Source organism: Lepidochelys olivacea (genome assembly GCF_965140295.1).
Source record: "Lepidochelys olivacea isolate rLepOli2 genome assembly, chromosome: 6".
NCBI classification, from domain to species: domain Eukaryota; kingdom Metazoa; phylum Chordata; order Testudines; family Cheloniidae; genus Lepidochelys; species Lepidochelys olivacea.
Window position 1 is genome coordinate 22,072,579 of NC_140416.1, and position 19,631 is coordinate 22,092,209.

A 19,631-nucleotide genomic window follows, 5' to 3' on the forward strand; every position below is an offset into this window, starting at 1 on the left:
ATTCCAGGCGTAGTGGAAAGGGAAAGGGAAAGAGTAAGTGGGGTATTTACAGAAGAACAGCATCAACTGTGGATTGACTAGTATACTTTCTTTCTTCTGCTTTTGTTCTTCAACCTGCAGCTGGAGACGAAGGAGAATACTATGATGGTAGTTTGGTGTTGTTCTGAGACAACAAAAGTATCTTTCTAACCCTACCCTTTTGTTCTCCATCTGCTTCTAATCCTCACTTGATTTAAACTCAGGAACTGGGCCAAAACATCACTGCTGCAAACATTCATTCACTGTGCATGTCCAGGCTCTCTCAGGGGACTCTGCTGTGTCTGAGGTGTTTATTAGCGCATTCCATCACCAGGGAAATTAGCACTGGGAGAACCTTGTACTCTAGAATGTTCAGCTCTAGAACCCTGCCCAGTATTCTATGTGTGACCTAGAACCTTTAATAATGTGGTATTTTCAGCAAGGCCCCAGTTCAGAAAGGCCTGTAAGCATGTGCTTAAGTTCTATTGATGTGTTTAAAATTAAGCAAATGCTTAAATGCTTTGATGAATAGGGAAGTACTTAGACATATGCTAAAAGCTAGGCACATGCTTAGGTGCTTTACTGAATCACGATATGTCTTTGATCTAAATTGGAACTAACTCAGAATAAAACAAAATAATTCCTATTAAAATGGATGGGTAACTGATGGAGGATTTTAAGAGTTATAAGCAAATATTCATGGTATGTAAAACTTGAAATTATGCTTCCCAAATATACAGCACATGTGCCTTAACTTGAAAGCTGATCTGTGCCAGTGGCTTTGCACTCCCACCACAGGGGAAGCCCATTGTATTCAATGGGGCTGTGTATGGGTGTTAAGATCCATCTGCATGGATGCAAAAAAAACAGGCCCTGAGCCTTCAAATATTTAAATCCTAGTCCAGCAAAATCAGTAAATCACTTAAGCACATACTTAACTTCAAGTATTGAAGTTGATGGGACTAAGTTAAGCACATGCTTAAGTGCTTTGGTTGATTAGGGCCTTAAGCATATATCTAACTTCACTTCTGTGAGGCATTTAATTGGCTTCAATGAGAGCAATTTACAAGAGGAAAGCTGTGAACATGCTTAAGTGTTTGCAGGATCGGGGCGTGAGGGAGTTTTGGCACCGCAAATAAGCAGCTATTTGAAAAGTTTATGGAAGATTAACAACTATGTAACAGAGAAACTGCTTTTACAGAATTGGTAAACTCCAATTATTGCTGATTTAATAACTATTATTGTTCATTTTTATGATTACAATAACGAGGTCTACCGATGAGCAACACTATATAAGAGCGAGGTGATATATTATTACCTTATTACCTCTAATCTCTGTTTGGAAACTCCTCCCTCAATGAAAGATTTTTTTAAAAGATATTTTTTTCAAACAACTTTGCCCCCCCTCCCCTGCCCCATATGAGTTCTTTGTGATCATCAATGAATGCAAAGGACCAATGGGCTTTGCATACGGTCTTAAAGGAAGCCCTCATTTCTTGATGTTGTTTTGTCACTTTCTGGATCCCAGGAGCTCTAGAGTACTAAGGGACAGCAGGTTCTAAAGTGAGAGTCTGAGGTTCTTCCAACATTAATTGAAGTCAACTCACTTTTTAAAATTTATTTTCTTGCTCACTTTTTTTCAGCCTTTTTCTTATTTTAGGAAAAACACTTTGAGAACTTTTCTCGGCCCTTTACATCAGTTTTCACTTCAGGATGTGAATTCTGTCTCTCTTTTTAAATAATATATTGCTTTGCAAGCTCTTAATGTTGGTTAGAAGTGTTGTTTCTGGCAGATGAGAGGAAGGGAAGCGATAAGAGAAATCTGATGCAGTTGAGGTATAGTGAAGTTGGATTCTCGGAAAAGGGAGAGCACAGTAAGAATATGTTATAGATGTAACAAAAACAATGGAGGATGCCTTAATGATACATATGGAGTTCCTGTGCTATCCCACTGTGACTACCAGCAACTTCTGGAATATATGTATTATTGCAGCATCAGTGAACCTGGATTTTCAGTGGTTCTTTGCAGAACTGGCTTCTTTTGGCAGGGTGATTGTGGGGGTTTTCTCACAGACCCTTGGTTCATGGGCAGAATGCGCAGAATATGAGAGTCAGAATCCACCATATGCTTCAAAGAATAGGAATTTGCTACGACAATTCCTGAGTGTTAACAAATTTTGGCCCAGTTCCTTGATTGGTAGCCCTGAAAAAGAGAGCATCTTAAAAATAAATCCCAGCCCGATGGCCAGTTTTAGTGCATACAGTACGTTCTGTGCTGGGCCATGCACATTGCAGGATGTTTTTTGGATGAAAGCTGACCTTTTTAGTAGTCTCTCCCTTTTCTAGTTTCCTGGTGGTGCATTTAGATGTCACATCTACAATACTTTATTTTGACAACAGCAAACTAACTTTTTTTTTTTTTTTTGGTAATCATTTGTTCATTGAATTATTCAGAAAGCAACAATTTAGCAGCAACTGATGTGGTTGGATTCACCCAGTCAATGACAGACGGGTCAACCAAGAATAATAAACAAGCACAAAACAATCAGTCTTTCCACAGCTCTTTTTCTCTCTCTTATGTCACAAATGCCACTAACTTACAACTTCCTTGTTAAACTGGAATGGTTTGGTTATTTCCTTAGAATTTCATAGGCGAAGGGAATCTTGCGTGTCTCTGAATAACATCCAGGTCAAACTGGTTGAAGCAATTTCCTCCCCGCAAATAAATAACAACAATAAAAAAATCATACGAAAAGCTCACTGTCTATGGACAAATCTAAACAAAAGAAGATGAACAACAAAAATCCTACCTGGAGAAATAAGCTAATTTTGCTTTTATCGGGGATGATCTCTGACTTATTTTTATTTATATTCTTATGAGAGTACAGTAAAACCATGATCATTTGACACTTGATTATTTTATTATTATTATTTCTTTGCACCATTGTAGCATCTAGAGACCCACAACTGCAATCAGGGCCTCATTGTGCTAGGTACACCCTGCAAGCAACAGTCCACATACCCTGTAAGCAACAGTCCTTGTCTAAATCTAAACCCTGTCTAAATCTAAACAGACAAGACAGCCAGCGAGTGAGAGAAAGGAACTATGAACACCTGACACTCACTCTTCTGTGGCCCTTAGCGTATGTCTGCCCTTGGGGCTAGGGCTGTGATTCTCAGCTCGCCTAGACACACTCATCCTAGCGGTCCTGGGACTAGCGCCCTAGAAATAGTTGCATGGCACAAGCAGAGGTGAGTGGTGGCACGGGCTAGCTGTGCCGAGTACAAATCCGCCGGAACCCCAGCGAGCACGTACTCAGCATGGCTAGCCCCTGCCGCCACTTGCTGCTGTCCAGGCTGTCTCAGCTATATTGCTATTGTGAGCCAGCTAGCTCAGCGAGGGCTAATGCAAGTGTGTGTATGCAAGCTGGAGTCACGTCCCTAGCTCTAAGTGTAGTCACAGCCTTGGTTATGCCTCTCACCTTGAATCCCTTAATCAGCTCCCCCCATTAGCAAAACCCCAAAAAGCTGATATTTCCTGCAAGGATTTTTCACCACTGATTTTAGAGGGGATTTTTTTTTTGGCCTTATGATCGACAGGACATTGACTTTTATTTTATTTTATTCTCTCTTGTCCCACTCGCCCCCATGCCCCCACACTTGCAAAAACGGGAGGGTGACGGGGCCTATGTTGCCAATTTAGTCGTTTTCCAACACGTTCCCTGTACATTCAACACCCCCTCTAATTTCAGTTCCTGGGGAAAACATGCTGACAGTAACCTGTCACTCAAATCCCCACCAGTATAGAGGATCAATTAACAAGTGGAGCCACACTGAAGGGCTAATTAGAGGGCGAAGCAATCCCACCAGCTAGCAGCAGCTAAATACAGAGGAAGGCAGCCCTGGGAGGATAGGTGGGTGAGTGAGTGAAGGGCCTCATGAAAGGCAGAACTGGCTGCTAGCGCTGCTGCCTTTCTCCCCAGAAATAAGAGCTGACTGGGACTTGTAAATATGGCAATAGTATGACTGGCGATGGCCTGCTTGAACTCACTGTGGTGGTGAAGTGGCCAGGAGTGAGACTCCCAGAGTACAGGTGCTCCATTTTAAAAAAAAGGTCATCCTTTGAAATGCATCAAAATATAATTATCTGACCTCAAATAATTACAGGGAAAACATATTGTTTCTGGTTAACTGGGTGCTTGGACCAAATCCTGAGAGAAGCTGAGCTCCTCAAATTTGGCTCTGTCCACAATAGGCTGTGAGCTTTTTATTTCTAATCCATCCCACCAAGCAAACAATACAAGAACATTGTATGGCAGAATTCAGATGAATTCCTAAAAGTTCAAACTCAGCATGTGGCTATGAAAGTCAACCTGGGTCTGTAAGAGACAACATTAGGATAGAATGTATGGGCTTAATACTCCTCCACTTATGGGAGAAACTCCATTGAATTTGCTGGCATTACACTGATATAAACCCAGCATTAGAGATAGGAGAATCAGGCTCAAAGTGTATACGAAACAGCACATCACCAAAACAGTAAATGGCTGTTTGGTGCAGTAGAATGTCTCTCATTATGAAAAGCCCAGGATTGACTAACTTGGAGATGGTTTACATTGCATACTGAGGGGGTCTGTCCTCTCCTGGAGACACAAGTATCACTCTCATTAACATTCATGGGAATTTTGCTTAGAATATCCACCAATGCCCCCTTATGCAGGATGCCCCCTTATGCAGAATAAGCCCCCTTAGGCAGGATGATCTTTCCAGGGTGGGTTTGAGGGCCACTGCTGTGTATGAAGGAGAGAAAGAGAGAACATGGAGACTTTGGGAAACATAGATGCCATGTGGGGATGTCTGGGAGTGAATGCGACTGGAGGTGATTTATCACAAAGCTGTTCCCCTTCTGGGCCATGTATGCAACATTTTAGTAGATCTGTAGCCAAGTTTAGCTCTCATTTACACCAGTGTAAACCCAAAATATCTCCATTGACTTTAGTGGAGTTGCTGAGAATATCCACCAATGTAAAAGAGATGAGAAACTGACACTAGGAGGGGGAATATTCTTTTTTTACTTTCCAGCTCTGTCATCCTCCCTATAGCTTTGGTCTCCAGGGGGTAAGAACTAGCACTCATCTCATAAATGAAACCATTAACTTCCAGATGCTACGTTAGGACTTTTAAACAATCTCTTGTTTCCTTTCCTTTTCTGTAGAGTTCTGATTTGAGGTCAAATCAGCCTGCTTTCACTCACACCAAAGGGAACGGTCTCTTTTGGATGTGTATGAGGCATAACCAGTTACTCAGGGGTGTTCCTCCTAAACCTGGATTTCCCTTCAGTTTCCCAGCTTTAACAAACAGCAGCTGGTGTTGTTTTTCTCATTCTAACTGTTCTCCCTCTTTTCTCCCCTCTCTTCCTGTTTTCTGTCCGTGTTTCCAAACTCAGAGGAAAAGCCCAGGCCAAAGTAAGTGTGCATTAATGGTTGTTTTTAAAAATACTGGTATAAATGTGATGACCATCCATAGACCTCCTACCAGAGAAATGTCTCCTACTACCTATGCACAGCCCTCTCCTCCCCACCATTCATGCAACATCTAGCATTTCTGGACTCTTCCCTAGACTGCCTCCATCTGTCAGAAGCTACTGTAAGACTGGCTACAGGCCAGGAAATAGAGACCAGTCCCATATCAGCTCATACATCTTTATTACAGCGAGGACTGGCACAGACATCAGGTCTCTCCAACCAAGTGCTCCTACTCCATCCCCTGTAGCACCTTGTGCTGGGTGAAGCTGAGCTCATGTTATCTGCTCATTTCTCCTGGGTAGCACACAGATGGGAAGAGAGGGTACCAAGAAGGGAAAGGCAAATGTGCAGTATACTCTGCCCACCTTTCTCTGCCTGCTCTGTGGCTCCGTTTGCAACAATGTGTGCGGGTAAAAGAGAATGTCTGACAGGGGATGGCAGTTTGCCACAGGCAATGAATGCTGAGGGGTTCAACATTAAATCCTTTCCATTGTTCTTCAAACCATGAAAGGGGGTATGAGTTGCAGCAGCTGGATGTGGGGAACAGGGCAGCCAATGGCAGCATGTCATGGGAGTTACCCATACTTCCAGTGTTGCTGGCAGGCAACACAGTTGGTTTGTCCTGGGCTCCGCAAGGCTTGACCAGGATTCCCCAGGGATCTTCTGGCTCTAGTGGATCAGTGCCCTGATTCTCCACCAAGCCAGCATCCCAGGATGGGTCATGCAGTGTTCTCTTTGTGTTAGCAGCCTCATGGAACTTTACATGTGAGTTGTCCCATTCTGCACCTTTTTGTGCAAAATGGGATGACCCCATAAACATTTGGGATGGGTCAGCTCCCTCTATCTATTGGGTTTTCAATCAAGCCATAGCTTCAGCTGTACCTCCTCATCAACATTTCTCCCTCAGCATGGCTCCATTTGGTGAATGAGTTAATCTCTTGGTTCTTTGAGGTTCAATTCCTTCTATTTTTCATCCCCTACAGACTGACCGCTCCTAAAATACCAGAGGGTGAGAAAGTAGACTTTGATGTAAGTATTCCTGACACATGTCCATCACATATGCACACCCACCTCTTCCTGCATCACTACTAGCCTTTGTGAAAATGTCACTGCCATGTAGCCAAGGGCAAAAGGAGTCTATTTTCAGTGAAAGATTAATCTGGGGTCCATATCTGAAAAACCTGCTTACACATTGCTTTAGTTGTGCAGCTGTATTTATAGCTTAATTTGTCTTGGAAAGAGAAATCTGAAGGGTGGAAATGGAATTAGTAACTGCTTATAAAGCCTTTAGATCTTCTTCCTTGCAGACCTTTATTGTGATCTTTATCTTGGTCAGTTAATTATTCCTCGGTTTCTCAAGGACAATCCAACTGCCCTTTCAATCACTTCCGAGTCCTGTCTTTTTGCTGAGTGTTCCAGGCAGCTCCCCTGACTCAAGAATGATGAAATAAGATTAACTTTGGCGTTTCAGTGGCCAGGAAAGGACTTTCATGGTATCAAGAAACTGCACATAGAGCATGGGAAATGGTTATGTCCTTTACCAGAGGGGTAGCCGTGTTAGCCTGTATCCACAAAAACAACGAGGAGTCTGGTGGCACCTTAAAGACTAACAGATTTATTTGGGCATAAGCTTTTGGGGGGTAAAAAACCACTTCTCCTTTAATAGGCCATACAATAGATTTAAACTAAACAAACAAAAAAACCCAAACCCCATGCACCAATGCACCAATAAGCAGAAAAGAGATTTAAAGAAGCAAGTCTCTTGGAGGAGGCTTTCCCGGCTGTGCAGGTGCCTGTAATGAATCCACACACATGAAACAAGTTGTATCAAGTCTGTCTCTGAGAAATAGTGCTCAGAATGGCACCACCAAATAACCAAACAAGCATGGACCCAAATATGTTTCTAGTAAGTCAACAGAAAAAGAAAAAGCCCTTGTGATGAGTGGTACATGATTACATCAGGATAAGTTGTATGCTCATTCAGGGTCACTGTAGTGTTCACCTTGTCCACAAGAAAATGAAGCTTCTATTAATTCTGACTGGTGTAGGAATACTCAGGTAAAATGAGGAGTCTGCAGAGAAATGTAAAAAGAAATGTAAAATGTAAGAGTAGGTGAAATAGGATGATACATTGAAGCGAGGAAGTAGGAGCTGGGAAACCAGGACTCTGTCCCTTGTTTTACCACTGGCTATTAATTTGGGCAAGTCACTAAATGTCTCTGGCCCTGATTCAGCACCCAAGTCAATAGAAAGGCTCCCATTGACTTCATTGGCTTTCAGATGTTGCCCCTTGTGTTTCAATTTCCTTATCTGTAAAATGAGGCTGTTCGTACTTAGCCTCCTTTGTACAGGGGCCTGAGATCCTCAGATGGAAGGAGCTGCACCAGTGTTAGATTGTTATTGTAATAACACCTTACTGCTCCTTCAGGACATCCAAAAGAAGAGGCAGAACAAAGACCTGATTGAACTGCAAGCCTTGATTGACAATCACTTCGAGGGCAGGAAGAAGGAAGAGGAGGAACTGCTTGCCCTGAAGGAAAGAATTGTAAGTCTCTATGGTGCCATTCCCAGTGATGTCTGCTTCGGGAGGATAGTGTGTGTAATTACCTCAGAGACTCAGAACTGAACTGGAACCTTACAGACCAAATTGCTCTTTCTGTCCAACAAGTGGAGACAGGAGAACAGGGGACGATAGTCCTTCAAGGTGACTGCATCTTGTTCCCAATGTGATCAAGATAATGACGGTGCATTTTTGGCTGGTGTAGAGTGGAATGTGCCCATGTGGAAATCAAGGACACCTTGCAGTGGTAGCCTTAATGAGGCTTGGGTCAGTGCACTAGCCTCTCAGATATGAAGAGCTAAATGCAAACGTGGATTAGGTCCCAAATGAAAATAAGTCTTGGGTCTTCTTGTCCTTCCTCAGGGGTGTGTTTGTTTATACTACAAAACACCATGTACAGTTAAGCACAGCTCAGGACCACAGGCCATTTCTGCTCTGACATATCCAGGAGGAGGCTGCTGCAGGCCAGGTCTGAGGTGAATTGGGTAAAGTGATGAGGTGGACTTAAGACTGGAGTAGCAGGGCTTAGGCAGGTCAGGGATGAGGTAGAATGGCAGAGGTGCGTGGTGGGACTCAGAACTAGAACATCAAGGGGTGTTGCAGGTTAGAACAAAGGTGCATTAACAGAGCTGTGTGTGAAGCCCATAACTAGGATAGCACGGGTTGTTAAAGGCTCCAGCGGCGATTTAATGGTGTGGGGGGAAGGGGCAGCTGTCCCGGGGCCCAGGGATTTAAAAGGGCCTGGGGCTCTGGCCGCTGCCACAGTAGCGATGGCTGGGAGCCCTGGGCCCTTTTAAATCGCCAGGCCCTGGGACAGCTGCCCCTTCCCCGCTCCTACCGTTGGCAGCCCTGCTGGTAGGATCCCTACTGGCAGGGCCGCCAAAGCAGTGTGTGTGTATGTGTTGGGGCGGGGCACAAGGGGCAGCGCTTTAATATTGGCTGCGTACGAACTGGTACCAGCAGCCACTTCTTCCCGGTACGCTGTACTGGCCCATACTGGCCTACTTTCACCCCTGGGTGGATGAGGCATAACCATTTTGAAAACAGGTGTAGAAACCATCTGCTAGCCTTGGGTCCCCTCTGTAGATGGACAGTCTATTCTATTTGCTCAATTCTGACTTGAGGGAAGCCTGTCCCACACTGCACAGAGGTGACCATACTCATTGTAACCCATCCCTGTTCTCAGCCTCCCAGGTGTTTTACAGTCATGGAATTCACCTGGGGCCCTTCAGCTGGCTATGTGCCTCATCCTGCACGTTTTGGTAAAGTAATGGGAATGGTCCACTGCCTAATATGGAAACTAAAATCCTTTATAAAGCTTTGGAGACAAATAAAGCCACATACTGATGACTCTGTGCCTCTTCCTTTGTTTTGGGCAGGAAAAACGCAGAGCCGAAAGGGCAGAACAACAAAGAATCCGGGCTGAGAATGAGAAGGAGCGTCAGGTCAGGCTTGCGGTATGTGCCTCTGCTTTCTGTTTTCCTCTTGACACATAACAAGAAAGTACCTGGGCTCAGACCTTGTTCGGGAACTGTGAAAGGAAATGGAGAGAAGCTTTAGGTCCTGCCTGCCTCAGGAACACCAGAGAAGATACTGGTAGTCTCCTCATTACAGTGAGGCTCACTGGGCAGAGCCTGGGAAGGAAGCAGCTATAACTTCCCAGACGCATACATTCCTACATCATTCCCTGCAGTGACTCCTGCTGCTAGTGGAATAGGTGTGGGCTCCCCCAGCCAAAGTCCTTTCAGTAACTTGTTTTTCTATGGTGCATTCTGCAGGAAGAGAAGGTAAGAAGAGAGGAAGAAGATGCTAAGAGAAGAGCTGAGGATGACCTGAAGAAAAAGAAGGCTCTGACCTCCATGGGTGCCACATACAGCAGCTATTTGGCAAAGGTAAAGGCATTGATCAATGGATGAAATAGGGAGGCAATAAACACACCTCTCTGAATTTTATCACCACTCGCATACCTCTCTGTCCCCACTGAGTCTCCTAAATTCTCTACCAATCATTTGGAATTCTCTAAGTTTGTTCCAGCAGTTGCTAGGAATCCCTTAGATTTTCATGACAACTCCTATAACTGCTTGGGATTCCCTGAAGTTTCAAGGCCATTGCATAACTTTTAGGAGTGTCTCAGCTCCTATGGAGTAAGTGTTGTTGGGAATGCGCTAATGTCTCCAGAATGACCCCAGTGCATCTGCCCGGAAATGCTCGAGTACGTGTCCATGGTTCCTTAGCCCTTCCACAATATCCCTGTACTTCATCCTGAATTTGTGCAGGGCAGCATCCACTGATATTCTGGGCGTATGTTTCCTATAGGCTGACCAGAAGAGAGGAAAGAAGCAGACTGCTAGGGAAATGAAGAAGAAGATCTTGGCAGAGAGGCGCAAAACACTAAACATTGACCACCTGAATGAAGACAAGCTGAGGTAACATGCCATCTTCATTTGCTGCAGGTAGATTAGATGATTTCTCAGGGAAGTCAAGGCTGACAGCTCTGAATGAGGACACAGAGAGATTTCTTCTAGTGGTCTGGGGCCTACCACACTGAAGGAACTTCCTGATAAGGCAACTGTGGAGCCTTTATGAAGCCAATGCTAAATTGTGCCTTTGGCTGTGCTGGGACACAAAGGGGAAAAAGGGGCAACAGATGTCATTGTACATGAGGTGGACATCCAGCCATGATCATGGCTTAGTCAGACTGCCTTCCTTCTGCTGCTAATCAAGCTACGGTTGCCACTTATCTCCTGGGACAATGACATACTGTAAACCTACAGACTAGTTCGGCTCAGCTGAGCTCAGGTTCATTTTGGGCACTGTGCTACCGTGATGTTCCACCATGGCACGTTGTCACAACATGAGGCTTCCTCTTCATTCCATGATGTGTGAGTGTATTAGGTGAGGAGAGGGTGGTGCAACATCAACACACGCTGAAGCAACTGCGTGACATGAGAGGTAGAGAGGAGCATGTTAGCTTTGATACGTCCCATCCCCCACACAGCTAACCTTGCCTTGTAGACGGTCCTCAAAATCCTAAAAACCAAACAGTCTAAAATCTAAGGGAAATTAGGGACATAGAAAGAGAGTGTGCTGTAGGAGGACGTGTGTGCCCTGGGATATAAAAGGAATGGTAGGGGCCACTTTAGAAATGGCACCCTACAGAAGAGCCAACCCTGGTGCAGATGGGGGCAGAACAATGGTGGATGTCCCGAAACAGAAAGGGTTGTTTGTAATGTGGTTAGTGTCATAATTGTAGGAGTATTGCAATCCAAGGAGGTGGATGGATAAGGATAGGGAAGAAGAGCAGGCCTCTGTCAACATCAGTAATAGTTGAGATGGGTCTGCAATGCAAAAATCTAGATGTGAACCGTCTCAGAGTTTGGGGGGTTCTAGAGATCTAGTGTTCTGGTCCAAGCCAATCTCTAACTAATGTTACACTGGGCCAGTTTTGCTCATCCACCTTAGCCCTGAGACTGGTGAAAGCTACCATGCCAATTGCTCAGCCCAATTGCTCATTCAAACTTTGGAATCCCACTCACCACTTCCCCTCCAGTTCCCCTGGGTTCTTTAGTGAGCGACAAAGAGCCGAGTAAATAAATAAATTTGTGAAAGGGTGTTAATGCCTGATAAGAGGAAACAGTGCAAGGCTGAAATGTTAACATGGATAAAGCTGAGGAAAATAAAATCTGACCATAAAAATAGTCAGAGACATGAAGCTGGGGAGGAGTTTTGAAGGGGAAGCAGTATGGGCTGCGTGCACACACACACACACAAATTTGCTACTAGTGTCCTGGGGGCCACAGCAAACATGTGACATTTCAAATGTATGAAATATTTCTCCTGTCTTCCTCCCTCTGCAATGCATAGGGATAAGGCCAAGGAACTGTGGGATTGGTTATACCAGCTGGAAACTGAGAAATATGAATTTGGAGAGAAGATGAAGAGTCAAAAATATGAGGTGGGTTGAGAAGCAAGTTGGTCATGGCACCAGTCACCTCTGGGTCCAATCTGCAGGAAAGCTGTGCAACTCCCATAGGAAACGTGGTGTGGAGATATCATTAAGCTAGTTCCACACACAACTTTTGGAATATTTACCCAGCAGGGTAAATTGCCAGAGCCATGCATGGCATACGGGAATCATATTTCCCATAACTGTATACCAACCACATGCATGGGGCTATTATTAGGAGGCTGCAATTGAGTCTTAAAGTTGGAATTGATTAGACCAGAATCTATGAAAATGAGACACGCCCCACAATGGGAAAAGAAAAACCCCATTGTTTATTAGTTTGGAAGAGAGGTATGAAAAGGGGTTGGTCAGATGCTTTCAGTTGCCTGTCTCCCTCACCAAGTGACTTTCTTAACCACATGTTCATTTTCATACTTAAATTTTGGAATTTTTATTTCCATCATAGAGTTAAAACAAAAAGAGTGGGACGGAAATGACCCCCTGTGGACTGAACTCTTAGGAGGCCCTTGATGAAATCTATGCCTCTGTAGATGTGCATCTTACTGAAGTGCCACATGGTATCAGAGTGCTGACATGTCCCTTTCACGTCTGATCATGGGATATGCCCATACCCAACTGCACTACACTTCAGTGACCAGAATCCTGCTGGGATCGATATTTCTGGCTGCTTTTCTCTGTCTTCACTTCCTTTTTCCAATTTTTTTAAAATACTTGGACTGAGAACAACCCACACCAACATGATTATCTTAATCTCTCTTAGATTATATCACTACGTAGCAGGGTGCAGGCGCTATCCAAGTTGTAAGTACAAAGAGTTCGCCCATGTGACAGCAGCAGCGAAGTCTGCTAAAATGCATGAGCCTCCTGCATGGCGAGATTTTGCGCGCTTGCGCACGCAGGTGGACAGCGCACCAGCACTCAGTTCCATATGGCAGAGGGATGAGGAGACTGAGTCTTGCGTGTCTCCCTTCACTTCATTTTTCTCTCACCTTCCATTCTTGTAAAGCAGGGTGTAGTCTGAACAGTAGCACAAAATCACAGTGGTGTTTAACAGTTGCTGTTGGATGATTCATGTATGCTCAGATGGAATGAATCTTCTGGACACTGCATGACAGCCCGTTAGTTTAAATGGAATGTAGCAGCACCGCAGATAAAGTGGGAATTGTTATGTTCATGGCACACATACAAAGAAATTAGATAAAAACAGAAAAATACTCTTGCTGGAAGGTTGCAACATAACACTAAATTTCTTAGAATTTAGAATAACACACAAGAACCCCAAAACAGAGAGAGATAAAGCAGGCTGCTCCTTAAACCAGAGAAGCAAAAATTAACCTACCTTACTCTAAGTTGGCTTTGTGCAGAACTGACTGCTGAAAGATCCAGACTGCATGCTTCCCTGTAGAGCCCCAAAGCTTATAGAAAGTACAAAAGGAAAAAGAGACGAGAGCAGAGTGTAATAAAGAAAGAGGGAGGGAGGGGAAAAGGAGACAGAAAGAAAAAAGGTCAGAATGAGTAGGAAGGCAGAGAAGAGTGAGAAAGAAAGGAGAGAGAGATGGGAAGGGAAAGTGTGAGAAGGAAAAAGAGAAGAAGACATAAAATAACAAAGAAAGCAAGGGAGAGAAAAAGGAAGAAAATTGGACACACAAGATGTCAGGGAGGGGGCCTGGTTTTAAGCACTAGCCTCTGTGTGTACATCTTCACTGTGTTTTAAAACCCATGGCAGTGAGTCTCAGAGCCCAGATCTACATACTTAAGCTCATGGGGCTTGAGTTACTGTTCTAAAAGCAGCTGTGTAGACATTTGAGGTCAGGCTGGAGATCAGTGGAGACTGTGGTGGGAACTGGGTTTCAGAGCCCGAGCTCCTGTCTGAGCTGCACTGTCTACACTGCTGTTTCTAGTGCCATAGCATGAGCCCCGTGAGCCCTAGCATGAGCCCCGTGAGCCCTAGCCTGTAGACCTGGCCTCTGAGACCCAGTGCTGAAAGTTTTAAAACGTAGTGTTGCTGTACCCCTATTGCTTACTGGTACTGTGTAAGACACTGAATGCTGTGCCGGCTGTCACTGGTTTAGCAGAAAAGGTGAGTCTCAAGCCCTTGAGTCAGTTTGAAGGGCAAAGCTGACTCTCTGCCAGGTCTGAAAAAAATACCCAATTGCGATAAATGAGTCAAATCCATGGAGCAGATTTTTAAACTACCGTGAGTAAGTACAGAATGCAGCAGATCTTTCCTTTTCGATGTTGTCCTGTTGCCTCTAATGTCTCAGTCTTGGTCTCTTTCTTTTTTTTCTTTTTCTTTTCCTGTTTGCCATGGGAAAACTTGGCCCAGGAAATCCGAGATGGCAGACCATCCTGAAATGTGATCTTTTCCTGTTTCAAGCACTGGGAATGTCAAATGCCATGCGACTCTTGCTGGGTCACCAGTTCTTTGACTGTGAGTTTGCTCAGAACATGGAGTCCAGAGGCAATGGAGAATTCTGAATTACACCAGAGCAGAAGTAGGGGGAGGAGGGGGCTCAGCAGGTGAACGTTCACCTCTGCAAACCAGGGTTTGATCCTGATTGGGTTACACAGGAAAAATAAAACGAACAGAAGTTGGTTGTAGACTCATTCTAGTTTTTAGTGGACATATATTCAGAGCACAAAGATCACTGCAAGACTTGAATAGCAAGACTGCACGTCAGGACTGAGGTGCTAAATCAGGCAAAACAACATAGCAGCCACACATTGGGTCTACACATCTGGTACTTTATGTATTAGCCCTTCACTTTCCTGAGCATCTAGTTCGTATCTAAAATTCCACCATGATTAAGAGAGGATGAGCTCATCTTCATCATGAATTCCCCCCCCTCCCCCCCGCCGCCCCAGGGGCAATGAGACACAAGTATTACCACACCACAAATTGCCAGAGTCTGGAAGATGGCTTGGGAAGGACCTCAAATCCTCCACTCCAGCCCTTCTTTCTATGGTTGCTGTGTTTCCTTTCTAATATTTCCTCTCTGTCCCCTTTGGGAACCCTTCAGTCTATTAGAGAAATGTCTGCAAGGGGTTTTGCAATGTGCATTCTCTACCTCCTGCCCCCAAATCAGCTCCAGAGCTGCTCTACTAATTAGCCTGCAGAAGGTACTAGGAGAGCAGTTGCCCCATCAGCCTAATGCCTTGGGGCCTGATCCAAAGCCTACTGAAGACAACAGAAGTATTTCCATGGACCTGTGGAGACTAACTATCAAGATATCAGGAGGTGCCTAAGCCCGGTAATACCCCTCAGTTGGAGTATCCCTCATTCCCAAAGTGCAGCGGTCTCTTTATATGATATTGATGGGTAGAGGCAAGTGCATCCTGCACCCCTCCAATATACTTCCCCTCTCTTGAAAGCCCTGGAGTTATTTGTTGCTGAGCATTCTCACTAGTTTTCCTCCAGCTTTGGAGCTTTTCTGTTTCCAATTTCTCACCTGTCCAGGTCAACCCCACCTTCCACTTCAATGTTGCTAGCTACCTGGTAAATTTACAGCTGGGATGGTGGGACGGTGAGGACAACACACACACAAGGAGATCACACTTCTCAGGGTCTCCTGAGCTTTCAAAATGGCCAATTTATGACTTTCCAGGCCACTTACCTGAAGTTTGGCTATACATGAGTTCACCATAAATGGGTTCCATTGTACATGAATTAATGAATTATTTTAACAAGGGCAACAGCACCGTCCCTTCAGTTGAATCCCTCATCTGTGCCTCCTTGTAAAACATGAAATTAGCTTGTAAATTTACTGCTAGTTAGCAACCTCTCACTCAAGAGAGTTTTCATTTGAAAAGAAAGAGTTTCTGCCATCACAGGCACCTGTCTCCAGAACTCCAGCCAGGTAAACCACTTCCCTCCCCATGGGGAAACCAGGTCAATTGGCAGAGCTCTTTGAAAACCCTAGTCATGTATGTTGTTTGCAGATCACCACCCTCAGGAACCGGATTGATCAGGCCCAGAAGCAGTAAGTACCTATGTCTCAGCCTAAAGTCTGGGATATCTGCTCAGTGTTCCAGCAGACACTTCAGCTTTGATGCTGACATTTTCTTCTCAGAAGGGAATGAGGCGAGAGGTGGAAGGGCAACCTCCAACCCGCCCCCACCCTTAGAAAATGATGGTCAAACTGAAGTGAATCCATAACCTAATGTAAAAGAACCATCATCTCCCACGCACACACCTTCCCACAATCGCTGCAGACACCAGTCACTCAAGCTGTGACTGTTAGTATTGGCTGAAGTGTTTTGAACACAGGAATGGAAATGGCCTTTGCTTATACAGGATGGAGAAGTGATTGCCGAGATTGCAAGGAAAGGTGTGTAATAAAACTGACATCCAGGGTTACCCCATCACATGGATGTCATGTGATCAGGGGTGTGGGTTCTTTTCATTGGTATATGACCTCCCACTTTCCTTCCCCACCTTACCTCTTTAATTTAATTTCTTTCCTGCTTGTGAGTCCCATGTCTTTGTTGTTGCATGTTTTCATCAGGAGACCTCAATACATCAGAGACAAGGGGCTGGGGGAGGGAGGGGTGTGTAGAGAAGTAAAAGGCAAGGAGGAGGAGTCATGGGAAGAAGGTGAGGGAAGCTCTCCAAAAGCTGAAATCTCCTCTTTGCAGTTTCTCTGTACCATGAAGAGCTCCAGTCATGTAAATGACTCAAAGATATAGGTATCACCAAGGACCAAACAGTCTTTCCCTTGCCCCCCATTCACACTGGAATGTCAAATGAATTTAACATTTTTTTGGGTGCAGTTCTCTGTAGATTCCAAACACAGGGCTTGATGTATTTGCTTCATAGGGAGTATGGGGGTCTCAAAGAACCTTGCAAGATTATACTTTGCAAGATTAGGCTCATCTGCGTGGTTTTCTTCCTCCTATGTCTTCTGATCTCACTACCAAAAAACCAACATGAAATGTTACCATGCTAGGGACCCTCCCAATTATCCAAAGAGGTGATATTTTTCCTGGAAGCATCTCTTTCCAGAGATGGTTCTTCTGGGTGAGATGGCACTTCATTTGGAAAGGTATGATTGTGGATCCCTCCAGGTATTAGGGGGCATTTCTCCATCAGAAACAGAGCATGACATTCTAAAGTAAAAGTCTTTCATCCTGGTGTATTAGCCTTCTATGGTCCCTTTTTGTTTTAAAGGAACAATAACCCCCCAGAAGCATAGCCTAAAGGCAGGCATAACATGAAACATCTTAGACCTTGTAAAACTCGAAGTGACAAGGGCTCTATATTAACTTGGGGAACTGATTGTTAGGCATGCAGCTCCTACAGTGATTTTTGATCCAGTCCAAAAGCCAGCATAATGGAGAATGAGATGAGTTTAAAGAAGACTGAGCTTAATAATATGTCAGACAGGATATTCTCTGAGTAAACATAACCCCTTGTCTCTCATGTAAAAGGTTAATTTTCGGAATAGACTGTCTTCTATTCTAAAGTGGGTTGAGAGGTAAAGTATTCACTGTATGTGTGTATGAGTCACTATGGAAGACTCCCGTACGTAAGCCTACTACTCCTGAACAAACCCACTGTAAGTTGGGGCCGATATAACCATGCTAAATATGCCCTTCTGTTGTTGCCTTTTTAATCCCTTCCCTGCTGCCTCGAGGAACATGTGTTCCGAATGCAGCTTCCTTGGAAACATCCATTCCAACCAACACAACATTCGCTATCTGCTTCCACTGGCCAGACAGATTGTTTGCTCGGCACCCTTGCTTTGCCGTTTAGCACCAAAAAGATTAAACAGCTTGCAAGTGGTTTGATTCAAGAAGTAGCCTTATTGGTGTATGTTTGGGATGGAAGGGTACGGGTTATGCAGTGCACAAGGAATCAGTGCATTGCACAGGGACCCATTGCTGACACAGTGCAGAGCCTAACCAGACTAACTTTCTCACTTGGAACACACCTGGAAGCAGGCATGCATCTGTTTCACAGCAGGAGGGTAAGTGGATTGCATGTTGAAATGCTATTCTGCATGCAAGAAGATATTACTTGGTAATCATTTCCTCAGGGTGCTTTACAAGCCTTAGCTTGAGGATCATATGGAGACTACATCCATACATCCCCCAGTAAGACTGGGTTACTGGTACCAATGAGGGTCAGAAGAGGACACATGTAATTCTAGGGAACCAGAATTATCTCTTTGCATGTGTTAAAACATTTTATAATTCTTTACATTCCTCAGGCATTGTATGGGGGCGGGGGGACTTCAGTCCCCTTTACTATGGCAAAGTAATTCTTTTATTCAGCCTTAGTTTTATTTAAATATTTTTCTGATCATTTTGCATGGGAATAATTTCTAAAATTCTACTGTCAGGTGACTTGAGCCTCTGGGCACTGTACTGGCACAGTCCTGTTTGAGGAAGTCCTTTCCATTTCCAGAGTTGCACCTGAACCCATAATCCAGATCTGAACTTGGGAAATGTTCAGATCTGGAACTGGATCTGCACTCTGCAGTTTGGGGCCCATGTCCACTAGTTTCAAGAATCCCCTTCTCTCTGGGCATACAATTCAGTAAGCGGCAAAGCCTCTCACCCCTCCATGCTTATACTTCCTGGCCATCCTCTGAAGACCCCAAGTAAAAATCTGCTTCCACCAATATCTCTATCCTCAGAATGTGCTACATCTGCTCTGGAGCAGGTGGCATCCAATTCACCGGCTATCTGATCAGCCTGCTCTGCTGACTTGAGGTTTAGAGCTTCTCAGCAAAGTCGCAGCTGATTGAAAAGTCAAAAGGTCAGAGGACTTTTCTGCAGCAGTCACACTGATGTGTTTTCCTTCTTTCTGTACTACAGCAGCAAGAAAGCAGGAGCCAAGGGCAAAGTTGGAGGGCGTTGGAAGTAAAGAAACAAGAGGTGACTGCAGGCAGGATCATCCCCGGTGGTGTGGCTAAACATTGCTGGCCTCCCCCTAACCCCTTCACAAATCAATTTCACTCCCATGCTTGAGCAAAACTACAACACCAGCCTGGATTGCCTACTCCTTTTTTAAGGACTCCAGCAGTGTCCTGAACCAAAAGGAAGGAGATTCCCGTGGAACAGAGATGACTCCCTGCTGGCACCTTTCCTGCTTCATGTGCCCTTTGTTTTCCTGACGACAGCCTTCTGCTCCGTAGATTGCTATGTATGAATCTCTGGATTTTGTAAATAAAGTGTGATCGATACCTTCTTCAATTATATATCTCATGACTGCTGTTTTGGGTTCTTCTATTCAATTCCAATAGATTAAAATTGTATCCAACTTTGTAAAGACTTCAAGAGGATGTTCAAGTGCAATTCATTCAAACATTATATAGAAGCTTCTATTAGGGCAATGAAAACTTAAATTTAAATCTAAAATCTAATATTAAAATATGACAGATCTGGGTGATTCAGCAAAGATGCTCTCTGAGGCCAGGGAACACAAAAACACTCTGGATAAAATGCATTTGGTAAAGTAAGGATTCAAGAAGTCAGAGTTCTCCTGGGTGTTTTATTTGCCCAGTGTTTGGTTCATCATGAGGGGAAGAGGGCAAGCAGAAGTGCTGGCCAACTTTTA

General features: G+C 44.4%; 1 protein-coding gene across 2 annotated transcripts in view; it reads left to right on the forward strand.

Annotated features, from left to right (window-relative positions):
- Window positions 1-19,267, forward strand: part of TNNT3 (troponin T3, fast skeletal type) — a 48,295-nt gene extending 29,028 nt beyond the window's left edge. Inside the window, exons 4-12 of one of the 2 annotated variants that reach the window (XM_084630880.1) lie at window positions 5,465-5,483; window positions 6,527-6,572; window positions 7,972-8,088; window positions 9,483-9,560; window positions 9,882-9,995; window positions 10,420-10,529; window positions 11,968-12,058; window positions 16,010-16,050; window positions 18,890-19,267. In XM_084630880.1, the coding sequence (XP_084487006.1) occupies window positions 5,465-5,483; window positions 6,527-6,572; window positions 7,972-8,088; window positions 9,483-9,560; window positions 9,882-9,995; window positions 10,420-10,529; window positions 11,968-12,058; window positions 16,010-16,050; window positions 18,890-18,938 (665 nt within the window). In that variant the 3' untranslated portion in view covers window positions 18,939-19,267. The remainder of the gene's footprint in view (window positions 1-5,464; window positions 5,484-6,526; window positions 6,573-7,971; window positions 8,089-9,482; window positions 9,561-9,881; window positions 9,996-10,419; window positions 10,530-11,967; window positions 12,059-16,009; window positions 16,051-18,889) is intronic. The other variant, XM_084630879.1, reaches the window with a different exon arrangement.
- The last annotated feature ends 364 nt before the right edge of the window (window positions 19,268-19,631 follow it).